Source organism: Lissotriton helveticus, chromosome 10 (assembly GCF_964261635.1).
Source record: "Lissotriton helveticus chromosome 10, aLisHel1.1, whole genome shotgun sequence".
In the NCBI taxonomy this organism is placed as follows: domain Eukaryota; kingdom Metazoa; phylum Chordata; class Amphibia; order Caudata; family Salamandridae; genus Lissotriton; species Lissotriton helveticus.
Genome location: NC_136071.1, coordinates 603,917,144 through 603,944,615, shown reverse-complemented (window position 1 = coordinate 603,944,615; position 27,472 = coordinate 603,917,144). Strand labels below are relative to the sequence as shown.

Sequence of the window (27,472 nt, the reverse complement as noted above, 5' to 3'; positions counted from 1 at the left end):
CAAGTAGTAGCTAATGGTCACGTCTCACAGACGTTCCCGCTGGGCAGGGGGACGAGGCAGGGATGCCCTCTGTCACCCCTGCTTTTTGCCCTGGTACTAGAACCCTTGGCGATCCTAATCAGAACAACACCGTTACTTAAAGGAATCAAATGGGAAGAAGGGTGGGAAGATAGAATATCCCTGTATGCGGATGATATGCTGATTTATATGATTGAGCCTGAAAATGGGATCCCAGCATTATTAAATCTCTGTAACACACATGGGAAGTCGTCGGGCTATACCCTGAATTGGTCCAAGTCGGTGATCTACACTCTAAAGGGTCCGGATCCGGTGCTACCATCGGACTGCCCCCTTGCACTGACCCCGAACTCCTTTAAATATTTAGGCATTGTTATTACAAAGAGTGCCGCGGACTTCTTTGACAAGAACTTGAAGCCGCCTATGGAGCGCCTTCGTGCGGACGTGAAATACTGGGCGACCTTGCCACTGACCCTCATCGGGCGCGCAGCCCTTTATAAAATGATGGCATTGCCCAGATTCCTATATGTATTGGAAAACACCCCGTATCCTATAGTACCACGCAGGGATGTGGAATTCCTATAGCCCGACGCCCGGGACATATTGTTTGGGGTCAAGGGCAACAAGTTTTAATGTGCATTTTGTCCTTGGGACATGTAGGCCCAACCCCCTGCAGCACAAACACTTTGGCTGCCAGTTTACAGTACCACATTGTGGCTCAGGGAAGGGCATTCTCTACAATTAAGGTAAAGTGTGTGTTATATGTAATATGTGTGATAATGCTGTTCAAACTTGTATATATGGTTCATTAACGCAAAGCCTTTATTATTAGGGTGAGCACTGAAAGTAAATGTTTTAAGCTCAGCCTGCCTACTGACGGTGGTTCCAGTATAAAAGTGTACACACATTTTAAAAGTTTAATAATATGAGGCTCTGTATAATGCACCCAGAATGCTCTCTGATTATATGCAAATATTTGCAGAAGCTTGAAAGCAAGACTGATGATTCTTTGCTTTCAAAATAAAACGTTCACAAAAAAATGCATGTAAGAAAAGAAAACATTTGGCTAAGCTACTGTAAGATTGTAGGTACCGTATCTTTGCAGCATCATTTAGTAGCATGTTAATTTTTATTTCCCAAAAATATTCAGAATGGAATATCAGTGTAACCGGTTTAAATACGAATATGGAAAACAAGAACAAACAAGCATTGACAAAGCTAGTGGTTCTGAAATTGGTGGTCAGCCTTTTGGTTTTGTCAAGGCGTGACTTGTTTAGGCATCGTTTTTGTAAAACCTTAACAGTGTGGGAGCTGCTGGGTCCTCACCATTCTAACACACTTTGGCAAAAGCAAAACAAAAAAAATGTTGGTCTCAGCACACATTGCCACACAGCGGTTTTGGGCATCTGAACAAAACTACTTTGTGTGCCAATATGCTTTTTCTAAAAGAGCAAAATACTGTCACTTACAGGGACACCAGCTGATAGACAGACGGAGAGAGACAGAATAAAAAACAAAACAAAAGGTCATGGTTAACGCCAGGCCTAATTAGAGGCACAATTACTAAAGAAAGTCTCAAAAGTGCATCCATGGTATATATCCTTGCATTAAGTGCATATGTACAGTTTCCATGAATTCACAAGACTTTACAGAAGTAGGCCAAGAAATAGTACTCCCAGAAAATATTGTGAACTGCATTTTAGCATGAGCAAATATGCAGGTGTAGATTTGCTTATGTGAAAATCTGAATGTTTTCAAGTTCACTTTTCCTCCAACCACTTTTTTCCCAACCGTGGAAGAAGTTTTAAGTGTGCCACTGTCCGTAGTAAATTTCCAACCGTTCTCAGTATGGGAAATGATTAGAGAAGAATTGGTGAAAACATGCACGTTAGTAGGTTTGCACAGACTAAAAAGGGCATTCCAACCCTGGAACTATTGCTTACCTCTACCTTCAGCCCCAGTATGTAGACCTGCAGAAACATAGCAGCATAAGGGAATTGCTAGTATTCAAACACTACTATGCTATGAACCCTGGCATAATCAGAGAGGCTATATCAGAACTCTTATATAATGAGATTGCTGCGTAATTTGTTGCTGCATTACATGGCACAAAGGGGACAAGTGGATTTTGTTACAGGACAAGTAGATTTATTAAGCAGCCTGCCCCATGGACAAGTAGATATTTTATTAAATTCCACACCCCTGCCACGATACTTCAAGCAGGTCTCAGCTCTGGTCACGAACCTCCTCTGGAATAATGGCCCGGCGCGTATAGCATATGATAAGATGACTAAAAGTTGGTATGAGGGAGGCATAGCATTGCCGAACATACAGCTGTACTATTGGGCGTCCCATCTTAAAATAATAAACCAATGGATACATGCTTCAAGGAGTGACCCGGCATATAGAGCGGATTGGTCGCAACTGGGTGCAGACTGTATGATCGCGGTACTATATAACAAATCACAAGTTAAGAAGCTGCTGGGACCGACGCAACACACAGCGGCCCTATGGCACATAGCACAATCGCGACTAGGTTGGAAGGGAAAAATCACCAAGCTAACACCACTGTGGGACACCAAGGCATTGGGGAACCTACGGTCTAGTAAGGGGTTTGCGCAATGGGACTGTATAGGAATCTCCACAGTTGGGGACCTATGGGACAAGGGCACGGTGATCGCACTTCCACAGCTCCAACAACAGTACGGCCTGGGCCCGACAGAGACGTTTAGGTATGTGCAAATAAGACACGCACTGCTCCAGGCGATCCCAGTGGGCACAGACATACCAGAATCCTCGCCACTGGAGGATAGGCTATTAACGGAATATATGCTACAAAGCGCGACCTCCCTCACATACAAAAAACTGATCAACAACCTAGGGGACCCTACAATAAAGTTAAGGGAAAAATGGTTGGGAGAAATAGGTGAGGTCACAGAGTCAGAGTGGAATGAAGCACTAGCCTCACCGAGAGAAGTTGGTATCTCAGTAAAATTCAGATTAGTGCAACTTAAAATTTTACACCGTATTTATTACACTAGGACGCTGCTTCACAAAATACACAGGGCGCCACATCCCTTTTGTCTTCGAGGATGCGGGGAGGAGGGAACACTATACCATACACTCTGGGATTGCCCACGCATACAGGAATTCTGGAGGCAGGTTATGCGCACGGTCTCACAAACACTTAAAATCTCCGTCCTGCCAGACCCTCGCAAATGCCTCTTGAACATTTGGGACCCCAATGATCTGGATAGATATGGTCGGACATGGGCTACCCTGGCCATGATGGTAGCTATACGGGACATTGCGCAAAAATGGGGGGCACAGGAACTGCCTACGACTGCTAGGTGGAGTGTAAACATGGACATGCTGATGGTTACAGAAAGGGCGGTGTATGTACTCAGGGCGTGCCCCCGAAAATGGAAGAAGGTATGGACAGCATGGAATATATACAGAGGGGAAATCTGCGATCCCTTACCGGAGGAAGAAGAATTGGACTTTGAGGGGGACGATGAATAGATAGCTGGGTGATGGTTGCTATCTTTACTGCAACGGATAGAGCAGTGTTCAAATGCGGTGTGACAAAGCTGCCTACCATGAAGCAGGTGGGATGGCGGGCGGTCGGTGTTTGCGCGAATAGATTATCAAAATGTGATGACTCTTTTTAGTTTTAAGTTTTACTGTTCTGATGGTTGAAGTACTATACTGTGCTAAACAAAAGACCTATACAATGCAATACCAAAAATGTCTTATGCATGTGAGGTTACGCTATGACTTCTTATTGTCTACAACCGGCTAGTTATGTATATGATTAAGAAGTGGAAACTATGAATATACTCAGCATATGTATATGCTTCTGTGATGGAAGTTGGGATGTAACCTTGAAAAAACGATGTATGCATTAAATTCAATAAAGATTTATAAAAAAAATAAAAAAACAAGAAAACAAGCATTTGCAATGCAATAGATCTCGCATTATTAAAGTTTGAGCTATTGGTGTTGCATTATTTACCAATGCCAATAGCTCAAGCTTAAATAATGCGAGACCTATTGCATTGCAAATGCTTGTTCCTGTTCGAGGTGGCATGGTGAGTATGAAAGATTGACTGGGATTTGGTACAAAGTAATTGCTAGTGGCTGAGATTAATTCAATGATTCCACCCATCATTTCTTTTTGCCTTTCTTGGAACCTACTGAAAGGACATTTCACCACATCATTTAAGAGACCCTTGGAAACCCCAAGCAACATTCCAAATACTGTCCCGAGACTCATTTGAAATGGTTAAGCAAAGTAATAGAATGTGTATGTTGCCAAACAAGAATCTATGCATCCTGAAGCAGAGCAGGTGCTGGATGGCATTCATTGCATGCTAGACAATGGCAAGGGCTGCAACTTTCTATATTTTTTTGTATTTTTTTGAGCAGTGGTTGATGAGACTGACCATCAAACACTCATCTTAGCCATTAAATCTTGCACACCTTTTAAAGATGAAGTCATATGATGGGTCTCCTCATTCCTTAAACAGTTGGTTAGGCTGGGTAACACCACTTCTGTACCTATCTCAGTCAAATACAGGGCAAGAACGGGACCTGAAGGTATCGGAGCCCTTAACATGAGCACCAGTTGCGTTACAGACTGACACATTCATTTTTTGTTGGACACGGGGAGATTAAGTGATTTGCCCAGAACCACAGGATGTTGAGCGTCCCTGCCAAGGATCGAATTCGGTTCCCCAGCTTCGAGGTCAGACACTCTAGTTATTAGGCCATATCTTCTCCCTGAAGTGGGCTGACCCACTGCCGCATGTTGTATTCTTAAGTAAGAAAAAAGAAAAATATGAATGACACAACAACAGACTAACGGATGAAGAGAACTAGCTCAAAGCCCTTATAAATAACATTATGAATACAATTTTAAGAAAATCAAAATGTTTTTGCTCATGCCACTAAAAAATGTAAACCTCTCCTGCATCCAAAGCACTTCTGCAGTGTTGTATAGGCCATCCCCATCTTGCTCCGACTATGGAAACTCCATTCTCTCATGAATTTTCAGCTTGTTTAGCATCAATGAAAACAAATCTACTTTCCGTGGCCAAGCTGATATCCAGAATCAGAAAATAGGACCATATCTCACTAGTAGTAAAGGGCCTTTGTGGGCTTCTTATAGAAGCAAAATTTAAATATATGCTAGCGAGCTGCACTCTTAGGGCTCTCAAAATCTCTGGTTGCAATAAGAACTTGATGATCCTTGCTAATTTAAGGTTCGGACAAAAAACATTGACATCATGTAAAGCTGTCACACCGCAATCATTAGCCAGAGCACCCCCTTCTTTTGGAGCACACTACCAGTTGACCCAGGATGCTAACAAGCCCTGCAATTCCACAAAAGACTAAAAAAACGACTTTTTGTATCCTATTTTGAGTAGTTACTTTCCTCCAGATAATATTTCCACCTCTTTTACCTACCTCCCCCCTCTCATCCTCATCTGAAGCCTCTTCTTTTCTCCCCCATTATGGGTAAACCTCCAGCTAGTCTAGTTACCTCTGCTATACTCTCATACACCCCCCTATTTTAGTTGTCAGACCCCCTTTTCCCCTTCCTTTACTTTCATTTCTAATTTAGCTCCCCCCAATTGTACCTATATATATATTTCTGTCTTCCTCTCTTTCCACTATCGACCAAATCTATGGTTGTTGGTCTCATGCCCCCAAACTGGCAACCATATGCCTTTATTTCCATAGTTTCATTCTTAATTCACCAATCAGCGGCTTAAGGGCCATCATTTAATTTACTAATCTCTGATTGCTTTCACCACATGCTTTCTTTAGATACTGCTTTTTTATGTAAAACAATGAATGCACCATATAATCATTCTACTTCTTTGTAAGGGGTTGACATGCACTCCCAAGTTGTTATAATGTGCAGTGCACTAATAAACGTTAATTTGAGTTTCCTGAAAATTTAAAGTTAATAAATCATTCCCAAAAAACAAAGACTTCAGAAAGCTAAAAAAGGAGATAAAACCTAGATCATCCTTCAAACAAGTCTTAGATAGTCTAAATTCTTCTTTAATACCCAATCCCATCATAGTCATTTAATTACATACGGCTTCCTTGCTTGGATTCTTTCTAGTTGCACTCCTAAGAACTATCTTTTCTACAGAAATTCCTAAAGCACACAAGGGATGGAAGAATCCCCTCTCACTGGTTGACTAGAAGATCTAGAAACCCAGGAAACATTAAAACATGTGTGCAAGAGAATTCTGACGAGTTCGGTTTTCAGTAGCAAAAATAGTGCCTTACAGCCAACCTCGGGATTTTCAGGCAGTTAGTAAAACTTCTAAAAGTGAGCTTTCTCTAGTGAGAAGTATGAGGCTTAATACTGAGAAAGTCTGCTTATGCATTTCTTTACGTCATCAAGAAGGGACATTATACTAAGAATACTTCTGAGGCACTAATCCTAGATCTAAACCACAATGTGACATAGAGAAAGATACAATGTTGCCCTTGAATGTTTATGTAAAGTGTTGTAGTAGTGTGGTACATAAGGGCTCACACAACTTTAGAGAGATATTCATGTCTAAAAAACATGGCCTTGAGCTGCCGGAAGTTGAAAAGCAGATCCTTCGTGAGAAGTCGTAGAGTCCATGAGACTGATGGCTTTGGCAACGTGCACTTCAACCATACTCACATGAGCCTATTAACATTGTAACATGAAAGTCCGAGGTTGGCCCTCCTTTATCGAACTGGACTCTGCAGCCCACAATTAAAGAGATTCCAATACATGGCTGGGAACTGTGATCTTCCTGGACTTAACATGTATTTACTGAACCAAGTTCCTAGTCAGATGATGCTGCAGAATCCCCATCTGAAGTTGTGCCAAAGATACAACATGGATGGAAGAGGCCAATTACTAATGAGATTGTAAACTGACCACAAAGTAATCACAAGTGAAGTGGCTACAGGTACGCTTCGCTACATAGTTCAGGGAGGTAATCCTCTAAGGAAGTAAATGTGTGAGACCCACAGAAGTCTCCGGATGGGAACAAATGGGACTTTTCAGATTAATTGAAAAACTCACTTCAAAAAGAACATGCTTCTGACAAGCAGTGAGTGGGGTTTGTTAAGCCACGTATCTGAACCATAAATAATACAATTTTCCCTGAAAGTAAGAAAAAATGCCCGCCACTGGTGAAAGAGTCTTTAAGAATGCCCACTGCTTCACGGCCCAAGACTTTTGCTTTGTTTGAATTTGCCAATTCTTTACTTGAAAATGTGATTATTATTTTGAACTGGTCTATTGTAATTTGCCTTTGAGATTATTTGCAACTGCATTGTCACCTTGAGATTGCTCTTAATGTTTTTGAGTTTTAGGGCTTTTCCCCTATTATTACCTTTTTCTACCATATAAAGCTGTAGGCGCTTCAAAAGTCCACGCCGTCACCTTGATTAGGCTGGTATTTGTGCCACTCACAACTGCTATATTGAAAGCAGTTAGCAATATAGCCTTTCACTCTGCAATATGTGCTGGGTGATAGAGGATATTTACACTCAGTTCAACCATGGATGCATGCAGAGGGTGTCCAAAGGTGGGCCCGTCTGCAGCCATCAACTTGGAATGCTGCGTCCCTCTCTTCTAAGACACCATCTTCACCTTGGCCCATGGTTTGGGAAAGAGTAAATGTTACTCACCCACATTTCTTTTATCTTGATTTCTGATCCCCGCTCCTCTTTCTCAGAATTAAATCATAACTTGGGGCTAGATGTAGGTAAATGGCATTTACCGATTCGTAAATACCGAATTTTACCAATTCGGTATTTACAAATCGGTAAATGCCATGTAGGTAAATATTCGGTAACAATTACCGAATCGTTAAGATTCGGTATTTACCGATTCGGTAATTGCCGTTGATTCCTATCGGCCTTGAGGCCCATAGGAATCAATGGCAATTACCGAATCGGTAAATACCGAATCGGTAAATACCGATTCGGTAAAATTACCGAACAGTCAAGGGTGGCAGGGTGTCACTTTGACACCCTGTTACACCCCTGATTCAGGCTTGTGTGCGATGTGACACACATACATGCCCTTAGGCATGTACGTGTGTGCCCTTAGGGCATGTATGTGTGCCACATAGCACAGATGTACATGCACAGATTTGCTTGTACACAGGTATTCATTATTTACCACCAACTAATAGTTGGTGGTAAATAACGAATCCTTAAGGCCCTGTGGCACTGTTTTCAGTGCCACCTACATTTCCAATTACCAAATCGGTAAATTTACCGAATCGGTAATTTACAGAATCGGAAAATTTACCGATTCGGTAAATTTACCGAATCGGTAATTTTTAAGCCCCCTACATCTAAAACTCCAAATACCGGTCGGTAATGGCCGAAATCGGACGTTACCGGCCGGTATTTGGCCACCTACACCTGGTCCTAAATCTCTATCAGAAGATCCCACTTTGTGGAGTTTTTTTCCTCATTCAGCAGACAAGAAGACTTTGTTACACTCAATATTATGTTATGTAATATGAGATCAACTGTAAAACATAGGTCAGAAATAGTAGACTTAAATACGTGAATTCTACATGAACTCACAATAACAGACTACAAACTTTTTAGTACAGAGAGCTCTGGGTTGGGGGCAGTGTCGCTGTGATTGTTCACCAATGCTTTGAGTCCAGCCTGCAACACTCTCAATCAATTGTGGTTGTAAAGGTCTGGCCTAGTCATGTAAAGAAACTAGGATTAGTTCCTCCTCAATGGTGCTCCCATTTTAATGAAATTAATTGCCCATTTCCTCTATATACATATAACCTCAATATGCAGCTTGATGATCTAAATCTTTATGTGGGTACCCCTACAGCAGCTGCCCAAAAAAAGCATAAAGGATTTAACGCCTTTAACTTAAAATTGCTGAAGTCTAAACCTACACACAAAGGAGGTCTTATGTTGGATCCCATTCAGTCAACCCAATACAACAATGTGGTGGAGGACGCTTCCCAAATCATCTGGACTGATCAACTTGGTAACCAGTACAATGTTAACCTCTAAATTCACCAGACGATCAGCTTATCAGTGCACTGCACTCAACTAGAAAAATTCTATCTCTTCTATAACTGGCCAGAAATTTTTTTAAAAAGAAGAGAACTAGACTCTGACAAATTACCCATCATAGACTATGAACCCCTAATCCCCATTTGCACACTTCAACAATTTCATTACCACAGTACTTGATTAATAATTACCTTCCTCATTTAGTCATACTAAACCCAGGAAAGCAGTACATACACACTAGACACCTGCTGATTCTCAACTGAATTAAAAGCTACAAAACTCACAGTAAGACAAGCCAAAAGCAACTTGCGATGATATTATTCAACGTACTACAAATATCAATAACTGGCACAGTTGGCTCCATGCAAATAAAAAATGCAGGCGGCAAAGAAACACTTTCTCACAAAGCATTTCATCTGTCTAAAGAATTGTTTTGAACTGTAGGTGAACTTCTGTCATGTCATTCTATGTAGTCTATCATTACCCCATCTTGGAACCTTTGTGCTGACCTATCTACAGTTTTTCCAAGAACAAAATCTAAAAATCAGAGATACCAACACCTGAGGTCACCCACCTCCCCGGAAACATCAAATTAGAGCTCCCGATTTCATCTATCTTATCTTCCCTCACCACCTTTTCACCCATTCATTATTTCCAACTGTTAAACATAATCACAGTGTCAAGACTGTCATGCACCACAAATGATCTTTGTCCAGCAAGACTAATAAATTTGACTTGCCATTATATTATAGATACCCTCCTACTACTTTTTAACAGCTCTCTAGCCCACAGAATGCTCTCCATTGAGTGGAAGTAATCAGTCTGGAGGATACATACAAGCTATGTCCAATCTTCCCTACTTGGACAACTAGAAACACTTGTATGTCACCATTTTGTGAAAGTAATGGGGCTGGTTGATGTCGGTCAGGCAGCCTTTAGGCCCAACCATAATATAGGATCCGTAGTTTTGTCTGTGCTAGATGATTTGAGTAGAAGTGTGGACAACTGTGGTGTTGGAGCCCTGCTGCTTTCAGACCTCTCTTTTTTTTTGTGAAAAAACAAGTGCTGGCCATACAGGAAGTTTTTGGGTCTCCTTCTTTTAGAGTGACAAAATAAAGTTTTATTTCAGAATTTGTCTGGTATTATTTATTTTATACCCTTCTACTTTTTGTTTTCAAAATTCAAAAGATTCGTTATACAAAAAAGACATACCCAATTACATTTATCATACAATATGTTCAAAAGCATATAAAAAACATTACACATAACAAACAGTACATATATCTGAATTTCATATATACATTAACACAAAAACTTGTGCATCAACATCATTAATCATATTTGCACTAACTTTTCTATGAAGAGAAAAGTTCTCTATGCTCAAAGATAAGGAGAAATCAGGTGGAGAAAACAATCTATGTACACAACCATGCAAGTTAGGCTGAGAGAGTCAATCAAAAGCTCAGTCCAACACAAAGATAGTTGTTTTAAGCAGTTATCGAATGCTTCTCTCCAAATGGCCGACGCGTTTCGAACTCGCTATTTTACTTAGCGTGTTCTCGTCAGGGCATAATGACTCTATCCTGTAAGGGTTATGCAAAAATAAAAAAGAGAAATGACGTCAGTTCTTACTAAATCTCAAATAGCCTAATCAAGTAAAAAGCTCCAACTCATGGATTCATACCTTATATTAAACGTCACTGGTGGATGGGGTTCAATGTGCGCTATAAAATCCCCGGTCGTGATATCTAAGGGGGATGAATGGAAGGGGATCAGGATCAGTTATGTGTACCAATAGAGAGCCAGATGCCTTATGCCGAACACACGTGAGCCTCGCTCTTACCTGCGAGTGCTCGCGTCTCTTTTCAAGTTTGATTTTTGGTTTTGCCTTCGTGCACAGGGGAGCCCCCCTGGGTGCACTGGAACCTGCCAAAAAGGGGGAAGATGGTCACTAAACCATGTAATATCCCTTATCAGTATTGTGGTTCTCCGAAATTGTATAAAAAAGTACCTTCGACTTTAAGTTTAAGGAGTAGTCTGCCGGCCACTCGATCTTGGTTATTCACCTCGTGACAACAGGTGCCTCCCGATGAGACGTCCGGGTACGCACAATGTTAGCTATCTGCCGAAACAACAACAGAGAAGCGCGTTCGGTTAGCAAACCGCTTCTTTGCATTGCTTGGAGCGCGCTCGCGGTTTTGCAAGGGCGGAGAGCACATACCTAGTTCCCGCTGTTCAGTCTGCCTTCATCACTCGTACTGGCAATCCATCAGTGCGCCATGTTTGGAAGAGGCGTGACTATTTTATTGTCACATGATTGATGGATTTCTGGGACATGTAGTCCACTTGTAATTTGGAGAACGCACGTGGGGCTAATTTGGCTGAAACACGCAAATGTTTGGTGAACTGATTTTACTTAAAAACGAAGAATTTTAATTTTGTCACGAAATACACAAGATTGAGGGAAAAATCGTAATTTGGAGAACGCACATAGGGATCTAGTTATGAATATAAAACAGGGATTTTATAGCCTGGAAATTTCTGACATGGAATTCAATCCAGTTTGGAAACTGTTGAATCGCAAGATTAAATAGGCTTCTTTCCTAAGTAAAACATCATCCACATCCAGGACTGTTTTCGTATGCCCTATGGTATATAGGACCGTCCATTTGAAATCGGTCTCTGAATGACCCTGTTCTATAAAATGTTGAACCATGGGTGCCGATACCACTTTAGTTTTAATCCGGGATCGATGTTGTGTAATGCGAGTATTGATCTGTTGATTTGTTTTCCCAATATAGAGTTTGTCGCAACCACACATGATTGCGTAGACCACATTCCTGGTCCTACAATTACTGAAACTCTCATTTCTCCATCGTGTCCCCCGATGGATGAATTCACTGCCCTCAATCGTTGATTCACACGAGACACAGTTACCACACCTATGGTGGCCTGTTATCTGTTTCATGCCCCATATTGAAAGCAGGTCATGTTTTGGTTTTTCTACCCTTACATCTGCCCGTACCATGTGTTGACCAATACTCCTATTCTTTTTGAAGGCAAAGATAGGTGTTGGAAATGGACATTCTAAGTCTTCCAATAAATGCCAATTTTTAAGTATGGTTTGCCGTACTTGGTGGGCATGGGGACCGAACGTGGTTACACAGACAAGTTTGTCTAAATCTTGTTTCACCTTACGTTCAAAGAGACACTCACGTGGTGTAAATCGTGCTCTCTTGCGTGCATGTTTCAGTAATTTGGCAGGGTAACCCCTGTTGGTCATCTCATCGCAAAATTTCTGTGCATGTTGGTCATAGTCTGTTATCTCAGAGCAGTTTCTTCGTATACGAAGAAGCTGCCCATAGGGAAGATTGGTTCGCAAATTCCTAGGGTGGGCACTCCGGTGATGAAGGATGGTGTTTCTATCTGTCTTCTTTCTGAAGAGAGAAGATTTTAAAACACCATCGATGCAACTTATTTTGACATCCAAGAATGTCATTTTTGAATTACTGTGTTCAATCGAGAACTTGATGTCCGGATGTTTATGGTTTAGCCATTGGTGAAATTCAAGCAATTCGGTGTGGCTCCCCTGCCACAGGAGCCACACGTCATCGATATATCTGAGCCACTGTTTTATATGTTTTTTGAAAGGGTTGTTATTCTCCACAAACTTGTTCTCATATTCCGCCATAAACAGTATGGTCATCTCCGGCGCATAGGGGCATCCCATGGCCGTACCCTTAATTTGGGCGAAAAACTCGTCATTGAAACGAAAATAGTTCTTTTTGAGTGTCAATTCCGCAATTTCCAAGATAAATGAAGTTGGGACCCGATGGGGTCTTACCCTCATATCTAGATACAATTCAATAACCTCCAATGCTTCACTTTGTGGAATTTGTGTATATAATGAGGTCACATCCATTGTGACCAAGATCTCACTCATGGGGTCAAAATTCATTCCCTCAACTTTAATCAAAAAGTCAGTGGTGTCCTGGAGATATGACTTAACATCACTCACGAAAGGCTTCAGAAAGTGATCAACGTATTTCGATAGTGGTTCCAAACACGAGTCACACCCTGAAACGATTGGTCGTCCAGGGGGCTCGGCAGGATTTTTGTGTATTTTTGGAAGGAAATATAACAATGGGATGCGGGGGAACTTTTTAATAAGAAATTCTCGTTCTTTCTTTCCCACATACCCATTGTCAAAACCTGTTTGAATCAAGTCGGATATTTTTGACTGAATTTCCTTCGTGGGGTCCATTGATAATCTCCTGTACCATGTTTGGTTTTGCACATGGGAATCCCCTTCTTTGAGATATTTGTCCCGCGGCCACAACACGGTGGCCCCGCCCTTATCGGCCGGTTTTACTATAATGGAATTGTCCACGCTTAAGCTTTTTAGGGCTACCTGTTGCCCTTTGCTTAAGTTTGGCTTGACATATCTCTGTTTTTTCTCAAGCTTATTTATTGAGGACAGAACCACTTGCTCAAAGGCGTAGATCTGTTTTGGGATATTTTGACTGGGGATGAAAGAAGATTTATTTTTTAACCCTGTTGTTTCATTGTCCACTACAGGTGGCTGGTTATTAAAAAAAGCCTTCAGACGTATTTTGCGGCAGAATGAGATCATTTCCATCTTTGTCTTTGTGAAGTCAGTTCTATGATTAGGAACAAACTTTAATCCCAAGTTGAGCACCGATTTTTCATCAGGTGTTAAAGTTTTGGACGACAAATTGACAATGGTTGATGGAGCCTCTATGACTTGTAGGAGTTTTTTCGGGTGCGCATCTCCCATGGTATTTTTTGCCTGGGTTTCGATTGTTGTCCCTTCTCTAAAAAAGCAACCTGCTTTTTGTTATTATTGCCTCTTGTTGTAGAGCCCGAAGAGTCGGATGAGGATGATGTTTCAGAAAAGGTTTTAAACCTATTACGGGAGCGCCCCTGGTAATTATACAATGCCCCCCTTGAATCAGCCTGGGAGTAAAAATCGTCTTTCAAAAACGGATAGGTTTTCTCTAAGGTGAAGGATTTTGAATCCATTTCGTATTGGATGGTTTTATTGTTTATGGCAGTGTCCTTAAAGGACAAAATTTCTTTCTCAATTTTTTCGAGAAGTGCTTTGGCATCAGGGACCAACTGGCTCTCTTGGATACTTTTGGGGACTTCCTCTATTTCTTCTAATTCCTTTGCGCACAGGCGTTGTGCAGTTTCGATGGTGTGGACCATCAGATCCCTGCTACATTTGGTGTTTATACAACTGAAACCCCTTTTATATTCGGTATCCTCTGTGAAAATCACAGGCACATTTTTCACCTGGAGCCCCCAAGGGATGGTACCACCCTTCAGGTGCCTCAGAAGAAAATGGCCGTGCAGCTCTGTTCTAATATGTTTTTTACTTAGTCGGATCAGTTTGTCAGATTCATTTTGTTGCTGTGCAGAGGTGCTAAGTGCGATATTTGAAAATGGAGCTGAGGCTATTAAAGACTGAATATGATTTTCAGTAAACGACAGGGTGTCTTTCTCGGACATACCTAGGAGGGACAGGACGTCTCTCCAAATGAACTGGATCACAAAGAGTTATGAACACACCCAATTTTCGTGGCGTATGCCCACTCTCGCGGATGAAAAACCGCTCTAAAGTTTGGATAACAGGGAGATAGGTCCTTGGGACGTATGGTCAGCTGGACCCTCTATAGTATTTGTGAAAAAACCATCCAATACGAAAGGGATTCAAAATCCTTCACCTTAGAGAAAACCTATCCGTTTTTGAAAGACGATTTTTACTCCCAGGCTGATTCAAGGGGGGCATTGTATAATTACCAGGGGCGCTCCCGTAATAGGTTTAAAACCTTTTCTGAAACATCATCCTCATCCGACTCTTCGGGCTCTACAACAAGAGGCAATAATAACAAAAAGCAGGTTGCTTTTTTAGAGAAGGGACAACAATCGAAACCCAGGCAAAAAATACCATGGGAGATGCGCACCCGAAAAAACTCCTACAAGTCATAGAGGCTCCATCAACCATTGTCAATTTGTCGTCCAAAACTTTAACACCTGATGAAGAATCGGTGCTCAACTTGGCATTAAAGTTTGTTCCTAATCATAGAACTGACTTCACAAAGACAAAGATGGAAATGATCTCATTCTGCCGCAAAATACGTCTGAAGGCTTTTTTTAATAACCAGCCACCTGTAGTGGACAATGAAACAACAGGGTTAAAAAATAAATCTTCTTTCATCCCCAGTCAAAATATCCCAAAACAGATCTACGCCTTTGAGCAAGTGGTTCTGTCCTCAATAAATAAGCTTGAGAAAAAACAGAGATATGTCAAGCCAAACTTAAGCAAAGGGCAACAGGTAGCCCTAAAAAGCTTAAGCGTGGACAATTCCATTATAGTAAAACCGGCCGATAAGGGCGGGGCCACCGTGTTGTGGCCGCGGGACAAATATCTCAAAGAAGGGGATTCCCATGTGCAAAACCAAACATGGTACAGGAGATTATCAATGGACCCCACGAAGGAAATTCAGTCAAAAATATCTGACTTGATTCAAACAGGTTTTGACAATGGGTATGTGGGAAAGAAAGAACGAGAATTTCTTATTAAAAAGTTCCCCCGCATCCCATTGTTATATTTCCTTCCAAAAATACACAAAAATCCTGCCGAGCCCCCTGGACGACCAATCGTTTCAGGGTGTGACTCGTGTTTGGAACCACTATCGAAATACGTTGATCACTTTCTGAAGCCTTTCGTGAGTGATGTTAAGTCATATCTCCAGGACACCACTGACTTTTTGATTAAAGTTGAGGGAATGAATTTTGACCCCATGAGTGAGATCTTGGTCACAATGGATGTGACCTCATTATATACACAAATTCCACAAAGTGAAGCATTGGAGGTTATTGAATTGTATCTAGATATGAGGGTAAGACCCCATCGGGTCCCAACTTCATTTATCTTGGAAATTGCGGAATTGACACTCAAAAAGAACTATTTTCGTTTCAATGACAAGTTTTTCGCCCAAATTAAGGGTACGGCCATGGGATGCCCCTATGCGCCGGAGATGGCCATACTGTTTATGGCGGAATATGAGAACAAGTTTGTGGAGAATAACAACCCTTTCAAAAAACATATAAAACAGTGGCTCAGATATATCGATGACGTGTGGCTCCTGTGGCAGGGGAGCCACACCGAATTGCTTGAATTTCACCAATGGCTAAACCATAAACATCCGGACATCAAGTTCTCGATTGAACACAGTAATTCAAAAATGACATTCTTGGATGTCGAAATAAGTTGCATCGATGGTGTTTTAAAATCTTCTCTCTTCAGAAAGAAGACAGATAGAAACACCATCCTTCATCACCGGAGTGCCCACCCTAGGAATTTGCGAACCAATCTTCCCTATGGGCAGCTTCTTCGTATATGAAGAAACTGCTCTGAGATAACAGACTATGACCAACATGCACAGAAATTTTGCGATGAGATGACCAACAGGGGTTAGCCTGCCAAATTACTGAAACATGCACGCAAGAGAGCACGATTTACACCACGTGAGTGTCTCTTTGAACGTAAGGTGAAACAAGATTTAGACAAACTTGTCTGTGTAACCACGTTCGGTCCCCATGCCCACCAAGTACGGCAAACCATACTTAAAAATTGGCATTTATTGGAAGACTTAGAATGTCCATTTCCAAAACCTATCTTTGCCTTCAAAAAGAATAGGAGTATTGGTCAACACATGGTACGGGCAGATGTAAGGATAGAAAAACCAAAACATGACCTGCTTTCAATATGGGGCATGAAACAGATAACAGGCCACCATAGGTGTGGTAACTGTGTCTCGTGTGAATCAACGATTGAGGGCAGTGAATTCATCCATCGGGGGACACGATGGAGAAATGAGAGTTTCAGTAATTGTAGAACCAGGAATGTGGTCTACGCAATCATGTGTGGTTGCGACAAACTCTATATTGGGAAAACAAATCAACAGATCAATACTCGCATTACACAACATCGATCCCGGATTAAAACTAAAGTGGTATCGGCACCCATGGTTCAACATTTTATAGAACAGGGTCATTCAGAGACCGATTTCAAATGGACGGTCCTATATACCATAGGGCATACGAAAACAGTCCTGGATGTGGATGATGTTTTACTTAGGAAAGAAGCCTATTTAATCTTGCGATTCAACAGTTTCCAAACTGGATTGAATTCCATGTCAGAAATTTCCAGGCTATAAAATCCCTGTTTTATATTCATAACTAGATCCCTATGTGCGTTCTCCAAATTACGATTTTTCCCTCAATCTTGTGTATTTCGTGACAAAATTAAAATTCTTCGTTTTTAAGTAAAATCAGTTCACCAAACATTTGCGTGTTTCAGCCAAATTAGCCCCACGTGCGTTCTCCAAATTACAAGTGGACTACATGTCCCAGAAATCCATCAATCATGTGACAATAAAATAGTCACGCCTCTTCCAAACATGGCGCACTGATGGATTGCCAGTACGAGTGATGAAGGCAGACTGAACAGCGGGAACTAGGTATGTGCTCTCCGCCCTTGCAAAACCGCGAGCGCGCTCCAAGCAATGCAAAGAAGCGGTTTGCTAACCGAACGCACTTCTCTGTTGTTGTTTCGGCAGATAGCTAACATTGTGCGTACCCGGACGTCTCATCGGGAGGCACCTGTTGTCACGAGGTGAATAACCAAGATCGAGTGGCCGGCAGACTACTCCTTAAACTTAAAGTCGAAGGTACTTTTTTATACAATTTCGGAGAACCACAATACTGATAAGGGATATTACATGGTTTAGTGACCATCTTCCCCCTTTTTGGCAGGTTCCAGTGCACCCAGGGGGGCTCCCCTGTGCACGAAGGCAAAACCAAAAATCAAACTTGAAAAGAGACGCGAGCACTCGCAGGTAAGAGCGAGGCTCACGTGTGTTCGGCATAAGGCATCTGGCTCTCTATTGGTACACATAACTGATCCTGATCCCCTTCCATTCATCCCCCTTAGATATCACGACCGGGGATTTTATAGCGCACATTGAACCCCATCCACCAGTGACGTTTAATATAAGGTATGAATCCATGAGTTGGAGCTTTTTACTTGATTAGGCTATTTGAGATTTAGTAAGAACTGACGTCATTTCTCTTTTTTATTTTTGCATAACCCTTACAGGATAGAGTCATTATGCCCTGACGAGAACACGCTAAGTAAAATAGCGAGTTCGAAACGCGTCGGCCATTTGGAGAGAAGCATTCGATAACTGCTTAAAACAACTATCTTTGTGTTGGACTGAGCTTTTGATTGACTCTCTCAGCCTAACTTGCATTGTTGTGTACATAGATTGTTTTCTCCACCTGATTTCTCCTTATCTTTGAGCATAGAGAACTTTTCTCTTCATAGAAAAGTTAGTGCAAATATGATTAATGATGTTGATGCACAAGTTTTTGTGTTAATGTATATATGAAATTCAGATATATGTACTGTTTGTTATGTGTAATGTTTTTATATGCTTTTGAACATATTGTATGATAAATGTAATTGGGTATGTCTTTTTTGTATAACGAATCTTTTGAATTTTGAAAACAAAAAGTAGAAGGGTATAAAATAAATAATACCAGACAAATTCTGAAATAAAACTTTATTTTGTCACTCTAAAAGAAGGAGACCCAAAAACTTCCTGTATGGCCAGCACTTGTTTTTTCACAAATACTATAGAGGGTCCAGCTGACCATACGTCCCAAGGACCTATCTCCCTGTTATCCAAGCTTTCAGACCTCTCAGCATTGTTCAACCGCACCAATCACACAATACTGTGTACCACTCCTAAATAGGTGTGTCAGGCACAGTGTTACAATGTATCCATTCCTTCTTGATGGATAAGATGGAATGCATAGCCCTCAACCCCTTTTTTACCAATGACAGGCCCTGGTCCATCCCACAGAGTTTTCCATTTGCCATGTGTAAGAAAACAGGAATTTTTTGCAGATGTCCCCCACTTTTTGCCTCCATTTTTGGACTGCTAGATGCTGATTTTCCCCTTTGACAGTGCTCCAGTGCCAGTGTGCTCTCCCTAAAACTGTTATGTTCAACATGGCAATCCCAAATTGATAGACTATACCCCCCTTATATGTCCTTAGTATATGGTACCTGGTGTACCCCAGGCATAGGTGGTAAACGGGTCCCCAGGGCTGTAACATGGTTTTTTGCCACCCTGAGTGACCCAAGTAAACTACTGAGAGCAGGTATGCCATTCCAGGCTGCAGGAGCAGGGCATACTGCAGGAGCAGGTCATACTGCTCCACTGTGCCCTCAGTATGTTCAGCACAGTCAATACAGTATTTTTAATATATGTCAGACACCCCTAAGGAAGGCCTCCTGTGCCCAGAAGGCAGGGTACAGTATATTAAAGGTGAGGCCATACAAGTGCAAACCTATATTTCCCTATAGTGGCGTACTCCATTAGAAACTACTAGACTTTTTAGCTGTCCGTGGGATAACATGGGCTGCCATTCGGGGATATTCGCGAGGTTGGCAGTTCCATTATGATACCTCCTTAATATGTCATGTTTGGTATCCAACAACATGCCTTCTCACCCCTGACACAAATCTTGTGCCTTGTATGAAGTGACATACAAACAAGTGGCTACATTGGAGGTTGCCCAACTGGTTGTCCCAGCTGCTCTGTGCTCTAACTGGCCAGCCCGCACTTCCCACGTTTGCTGCAGCCAAGAAAGGATTATGACCTCCTGTCAAGCAGTGTGTCCACTCCCGGGAATCAGGAACAAAGGCTTGGGCAGGAAAGAGGCCACATCTCCATACTACCAAGCAGGCTAGGGCAGGAAGAAGGTTACACCTTACTCCTCCCAAGCAGGCTAGTGAGGTGGTACATCATGGCGGGGAGCTTCAAAGGCTGCATCGCCTTAAATAGGCATCAGGGCTGACTCCCAGTGGAGGAAACAGACCTCCTCCAGGCACATTTGCACTCGAGCAGGCGGGAAATTAGTTATGCAAGGTTGTGTACACAGCAGAAGGCTTGCCACACCTTCAGGGACGGCAGCCTGGTCTGTACACTAAATTGTTATTACTGCCATCTTTAGCAGTGGCTGAATAGAAGATTCTGTGTAAAAAAGGTGACTCACCCCCCGATATAGTCACCTCAGGGGCAGACTAGCTGCAGGAACTAACTACCCATTGACTATTAGCTCCCACACCCTGAACTCCCCTAAATCTAGCATTACACCAGAACTTCAGTTCTAAACAACCTGCATCAAAGAGGACAGAAGAGACCTACACCAGCGACAAAAAGACTTGTACAAAGCAAAAGAGGGATTCCTTGCACCTGTAGCAACGCTCTTGGACTGCCTAACCGATGCTGAAGCACCCCCAGACTCCCCTGGACTAGTGGAACTAATCCGTGGCAAACAGCAGGTAAAACAATGCTCCACATCTGAAGAATCGCTGGCATCGGGCCCTCTGGGGGATCGCCCAATCCTAGATTATCTATTGTATAATGGGAACTGTAGTCGTGAGGCAATGTCACTTTAAATGGAGAATATAGAAGGTGAAGAGTCAGCACTGAGGGCATTCTAACAAATACCAAAAATGACCAGCCTAGCAACCTACAAATTAGAATTACAGGTGAAAACAGACAGAAATTGGAAGTAGGACAATAAAAGACACCCGCCCGCATATTGAGAAATCAAAGCAATAAGTGATAACTGCAATTTCTGGTTGTTCTGACCTTGCTTAGAGGGTCTAGTAGGAACCAGGTTTAGTATGCTTGGGGATCTGCTGTCCAATATACAGCACTTAGGAACAACAGATTGAGGGAAGCAACATGGGCGACGAGAATAACACAAAGATTTATGAAGCAATGTAAATAGGAAGAGCCAGCGGCAATTGACAGAGCAAGATCATCTGAGAACTTGAAGCCAACACCTGGCGAAAGTGCTCTTTTGAAATCTATGTGCTTCACGCGGTCTTGAAACAGAAAACAACAAAGACTCCGGCTGTGGATGCGTCAGTCCAGCACATGTTGGGCCACTGAGGTAGGGAAAAGTGTGGAACTCGGCCTAAAAGCAATGAGAAACAGTCCAGTGGCAGCATCTTGACTTGATGGAAACTGTATCCATGATGGCAGATTTGGTGACCTTAAAAGATTAGCAAATTACAGTATTTTAAAACTGGACACCGGTCTGTCACGGATAATCATCAGAGAGGAGCAATTCTTTTGAGTGCTAGGGGTGCCCTTGCTGCCTATAGACAATTCAAATGGAATGGAGAATGTACTGAGGGATCTATTGGAGCTGCCGGTAGAGCCAGCAAATTATGAAACATACATAATATCCCCATCTAAGGCGACAAAAAGACAACAAATCTGCGGACAACACAGCCGAAGAAGCATTGCCAGTGACACTCATCTCTGCGAATAGGAGACAGTGGATTTCACATCCAGAAAACCATAAATAAGATGGTGCTATTTAGTGAGAGCCTTTTGTTGTTCTTTCCTGATCTACACCCTAACTCACACCATGTGCAGAAAATACGAGTTGCTGTTAGTGAAGGGGAGAAGGTAGGTGAAGGCCTTGTTGTCTCTACAGAGTTCCCAGTAAAGCTCAGGGTTCATCATGGTGGAAAGCATTATGTTTTTATCCGACTGGAATCCGCAGAGGTGTTTCTCGTTTGTCTTTCCAGTGGCCCTGGATAATGGTTGCTTTATCCGGCTTAGAACTCCGTTCTTGGCTTCCAAATTAGAAGTGCATGGGTGAGTCTTTAGCTATCCCCTCCAAGGACCCTTCTTCGGTGGTCAAAGCATACGAAATTATTTGGGAGTTTTGTTCTACTCGACTGCCTTCGATTCCATTCTCTTGTCCATCTGCTTTCCTCTGCTCCCTTTTGAGCCCTTTGGGCTGCAGCATTATATCTGCTCGGAGTTTAGGTCCTGATTGTTTGGTCTACATTTGGAGGTTCCTTTGGGTGGGGAATATATGATTAGTGAATACTTCTGTAATGGCATTCCTCTGTTCTCTTTGTGGTTTTCTTTTCTTTGAATAAACAGATGTAAAAGCAAAAAAGAAGAGATGTTCTAATACATTCACTTGAGCCTCCTGTCTAACTAACCAAAGGCTGGTATTAGGTGATTGTTTCCCCTTATCTGAGTACCCAATTAGGACAAAAATAAGCCCAGCTGTAGGGTCCTGTTTTGAATTAGATGGACCATGTAGGGTGCATCAACTGTTTTAACATATAGTAAACAATATATAAAGTGCTACATAGAGGTGTGCCATTCCCTCAAAATTCTGAAGAAAATATAAGGTACAGTGTTTCATAAGGGGGGGTGGAGTTCAAAGACAGTTTATTTGACTGGAGTGCAAACCACACAATGACGTGTACAGGCTGCAAAACCAACTGAACCAGCTGAACACATGCATTTTCATACTGTTATAGTTAAACATTTTAGCTGATATTCCCAGATTGATGGTGAATTTTAAAGTTCCTATGTTGGCCAACTATGCAGGTGCTATACCAGCTGCTTCACAAAATCTACTCTTGCCTTCATCTGATAATGGGCACTAGGTTTGGTGCTTTAGTAATTATTTACCAGAATAATTATTTTTCAGTTCATGGTAAAACTAGTTTAAGAATGAGGTCAAAGAAACCTTGGTTTCAAGTTGGACACAGAGCTATTTATAGGAGGGGAGGTTAAGGCCGTCTAGTTAGCTTTCGACACGTTCGGGCTTTTTAGAAAGAATCTCTCCTCTCTTCCAACAACACTTGCATCCACCTGTGATCCGTGTGGACGTTTTCTCTATTAATATATACTGCATGTACAAAAGTGCTTTTACCCAAAGCCCTTTACACACAGTTAGTATAACAGTACAATAAATAAATGCATTAATGGTACGGTGAGAAGAAGAGATAGAAACAGAAACCAATAGAGGACCAAGGAGGACAAGAGCAGAGGTCTAGGTCATGTTTCAAAATAAACAAACAGAAGAAAAGCAGAACAGCAGAACAAATCAATAAAATAAATAAAAGTCCCAGAAGCCTCCTCCTAATGAGTAGGGTAACAGTACCTTCAAGGGATTTTAATAAACAACAGAATTAAAAAACACTTAGAGAGTCGAATCATATGGGCTTAGTAATTTAACCCAATGATGCAGTTTATGCAGCAACAGAAATTATATGTATTAGAAGATTGTCACTTATTAGTAATCAGTGGAAGGAGAGAGCAAAAAGGAATTTAAAAGGCGGGTGTATATAGACAAAAAAGTGTTTAATCTTTTTTCTTTTTTCAAATCAAATTAAAACGTTGAGTACAAGAAAAGGCAAAGATGCAGAAGGGTAAATACATTAGTCTACACAATCCTTACTACATCAATTGCTAAGGCTTTTCTACCTATTACAAAATTAATTGAGTGTTCAATGATAGATAAAGCCACAGTCGACGTTTCGGTCTCTATTCTTTCATGTAGGAGACCATCCTCAGGACATGGATTTCATATCTTGAGTACCCTAAAAGTGATAACAGATTAAAAATTAAAATACTGTCTCAGCCCATTAAAGGGATGATATACTTAATATATATAACACCCAGAAAAGCTCTCAACTACTGAACATAAAATTACATTTCGATATACCTATAAATCGTAACACAATCATGACAGTTGTAGAATCACAGATTCCATGCATATTGTAAGCTTTTGGAATTTCTATTATTGTTTCCATCATGGATGGGATTAAGTGAAAAATTCTGTAGATGAAATGATCATGTATATGAAGTCCCTCAGTATCATGCAATGCATGTCCTAGACAATATCAATTCTAAGTCATACATAAATCTATGTTAACAGAAGAAAAACCATATTCACCAAGCGGAACATTCGAGCTGAAACACACATATTCTATTGATTCGGACATGGATATATTTCTCAAGTTGTTATCATGTCAAAGGGGTGGCATAAAGATTACCATATTCTATTGATTCGGACATGGGTATATTTCTCAAGTTGTTTAACATGGATATGTGATGATACCGAAATGTATCTCATTTTACTGCCCTACCATAGGATACTTCATCACACCACACGAAATTATCGAACCAGTAACAGCACTAGACAATTCAATCTCGGGTCTGGGCACATATAAGAACGAGGTATATAAATATGTTTGAAATAATGGTAATCTCTTTGCCACTCCTTTGACATGTTAAACAACTTGAGAAATATACCCATGTCCGAATCAATAGAATATGGTAATCTTTATGCCACCCCTTTGACAGGATAACAACTTGAGAAATATATCCATGTCCGAATCAATAGAATATGTGTGTTTCAGCTCGAATGTTCCGCTTGGTGAATATGGTTTTTCTTATGTTAACATAGATTTATGTATGACTTAGAATTGATATTGTCTAGGACATGCATTGCATGATACTGAGGGACTTCATATACATGATCATTTCATCTACAGAATGTTTCACTTAATCCCATCCATGATGGAAACAATAATAGAAATTCCACAAGCTTACAATATGCATGGAATCTGTGATTCTACAACTGTCATGATTGTGTTACGATTTATAGGTATATCGAAATTTAATTGTATGTTCAGTAGTTGAGAGCTTTTCTGGGTGTTATATATATTAAGTATATCATCCCTTTAATGGGCTGAGACAGTATTTTAATTTTTAATCTGTTATCACTTTTAGGGTACTCAAGATATGAAATCCATGTCCGGAGGATGGTCTCCTACACGAAAGAATAGAGACCGAAACGTCGACTGTGGCTTTATCTACCATTGAACACTCAATTAAATTTGTAATAGGTAGAAAAGCCTTAGCAATTGATGTAGTAAGGATTGTGTAGACTAATGTATTTACCCTTCTGCATCTTTGCCTTTTCTTGTACTCAACGTTTTAATTTGATTTGAAAAAAGAAAAAAGATTAAACACTTTTTTGTCTATATACACCCGCCTTTTAAATTCCTTTTTGCTCTCTCCTTCCACTGATTACTAATAAGTGACAATCTTTTAATACATATAATTTCTGTTGCTGCATAAACTGCATCATTGGGTTAAATTACTAAGCTCATATGATTCGACTCTCTAAGTGTTTTTAAATTCTGTTGTTTATTAAAATCCCTTGAAGGTACTGTTACCCTACCATATCTTTTGCCCAAACCCTCAAGAGTATATTGGGTTGCTCACTATCAATTCTCCTCCTAATGAGGGCAGTATCGGTAGCATCAAGTGAAAACTCCAATAAATCTCACTAACAACTGAAAAATTCGAATGAGGACGGGAACAGTTCTATCTGGAGAAAACGTCCCTACCAACTCCTGCTTCCGCAGTCCTGTATCTCCAGAGGAAATGAAGACACCAGAAAACTATGGACGATTGACCAAAGAGCTGTACTTCCAGGTGCATGGATCGTAAAGAAAAAATCTATACACAACATTGAAAAGCTGTCCCGGTTCCAATATGGTCTGAAAAATGTGGGAATGCAGGAAGGTCACCAGATCCCTCCGGTGAAAGCACTGTTTTGGAAATCAGAAACCAGCAATGTTGGAAATGGAGATTGCACCAGCAGGCCCCCCACACAATGCAAAGGTTACAAAAACACCTGAATGCACACTAAAACTCACACCCCCCAGCTAAGGATGAGGGGTTACAGCTAGGGCATGGGGGGGCTGAAATTATACTTGCAGAGGATAAGGGTCTAAATCCCCCCAACCTCCTGAGATGCACCATGTAGCGCAGAACCCAGCCATTTCCCCTCAGCCGCTCTGCCAGAATCTAACATGAGCTTAGAATTATAACAGAAGGATCAGGAGGCACACACTGCTGCACAAACCAACAACTTGCACAGCACTCCAAGACCTGGAACATGGACACAGTAGCAGCCAATGGAATTAATTGTGAACTTCCACTGGAATCCTTTTCTGCAACGAAGGAACTTGCTCTTAATACCATTTGCCATTCAATGCAGTCCTGTGGATCTTGATATCAGAATAGTGAGGCGCATTCTTAACTCATTTTCTGCTTCCCTTCTTAGTGAAACATTTCACTGGACTGTGCATAAAAGTTCAACCTCAAAACTTACTCACCCTCCCCCCAAGCTGGTGTACTCTAGGCGCAATGACGTCAACACATACTATCTTGGGCTTCCTACCAAACTCATCCAACAGTAACAGAGGGTTCAGAACGGATTCTGGGAATGTGCAATTCTTGAAGGTGTTTTAAGTTTGGGGCTCACTACACTGCCTATCTGGTCTGCCGAGTATCCATTTTAAGTGCTGTGTTTGGTACATCAAGCTTTTTGTGCAGGGGAGCCTCAATGGACTCTTAAAAAATTACACAAACATGTTCCATCTCATACTGCCTGCGATGATGGTAGGGCTTTTTCAGTGCTGGCTTCCCAACTTTGGGCGAGGACTCACCCGAACTCTCTCTTTGGCAAGTTGTTTGATCAGAAGGCTCCTATACACAGGGAAAGATTATCTGCCATGTCTAAAATTCTGTGTTTGTGTTCTCCCTTTGTACACTGCTATCCTAGCACCAAGAAGTCCTATGTGATTATTGAGCTTCCATATCTCCACTCACATGTATGATATGTAGAATCTAGAGCTTGTCGCTCTATAGAGATATTTATGATATTGCCGAAGTTTAGTACTCCCTCTCACCTTGCCATAGAAGGAACTGAAACCTCAGAGTCCATTGTCTGCATCTGGACAGCCTGAAGCAACATCTGTGGATGGACCTGCATTGTGACTGCACATCGCTTCAAGTGAGCAGCTCTGCTTTTGACTGTGCTAAACTGTTTGCCACAGATTGGGCACTCTGGGATTCTGGAAGCTGCAGGTGCTGCTGAAGGAACGTCTGACATCTCAACTTCATCCAGACACCTGTGGAAAGCAAACAAGAATCAATTTTGCATACCATTAGACATTTTAAGTTTTTTTCACAACTTTCGTCCTTCTCTTCAGGACTGGGAACAGGCTAGGTTAACTGGATTTTAGTTGTGATGGCCAAGCATAGTTTCACACACAATTTTCTGTTTTGCACAGGCTTTAGGACAGGACGTTCTTTCTGGTTTTAACATAAAATGACTTTCCACATAAGTGTACTTTTTTAAGAACCAATTTTATTGTGTTAACAGCCCAATACAATTTGGTTCAATATATACACAAAACGAATACCCCGGCACTCTAATCATTCATATGTACAATTTTACAAATAGGTCTTTAGAGCTAAAACAACACCAAGATGATGAGTGAAGCTTTCTGTCACAGGAATCATGTATAGAGACAGACTTCGTTCATTTGTTACAAATGTTTACAAATGTTTATTCACTAGTAAATATCAAAAGAAAG

General features: G+C 41.4%; 1 protein-coding gene across 1 annotated transcript in view; it reads right to left on the bottom strand.

Annotated features, from left to right (window-relative positions):
- Positions 1-27,472, bottom strand: part of SLX4 (SLX4 structure-specific endonuclease subunit) — a 495,651-nt gene that overhangs the window by 394,723 nt on the left and 73,456 nt on the right. The window contains exon 5 of the mRNA XM_078663139.1: positions 26,783-27,004. Coding sequence (XP_078519265.1) covers positions 26,783-27,004 — 222 coding nt within the window. The remainder of the gene's footprint in view (positions 1-26,782; positions 27,005-27,472) is intronic.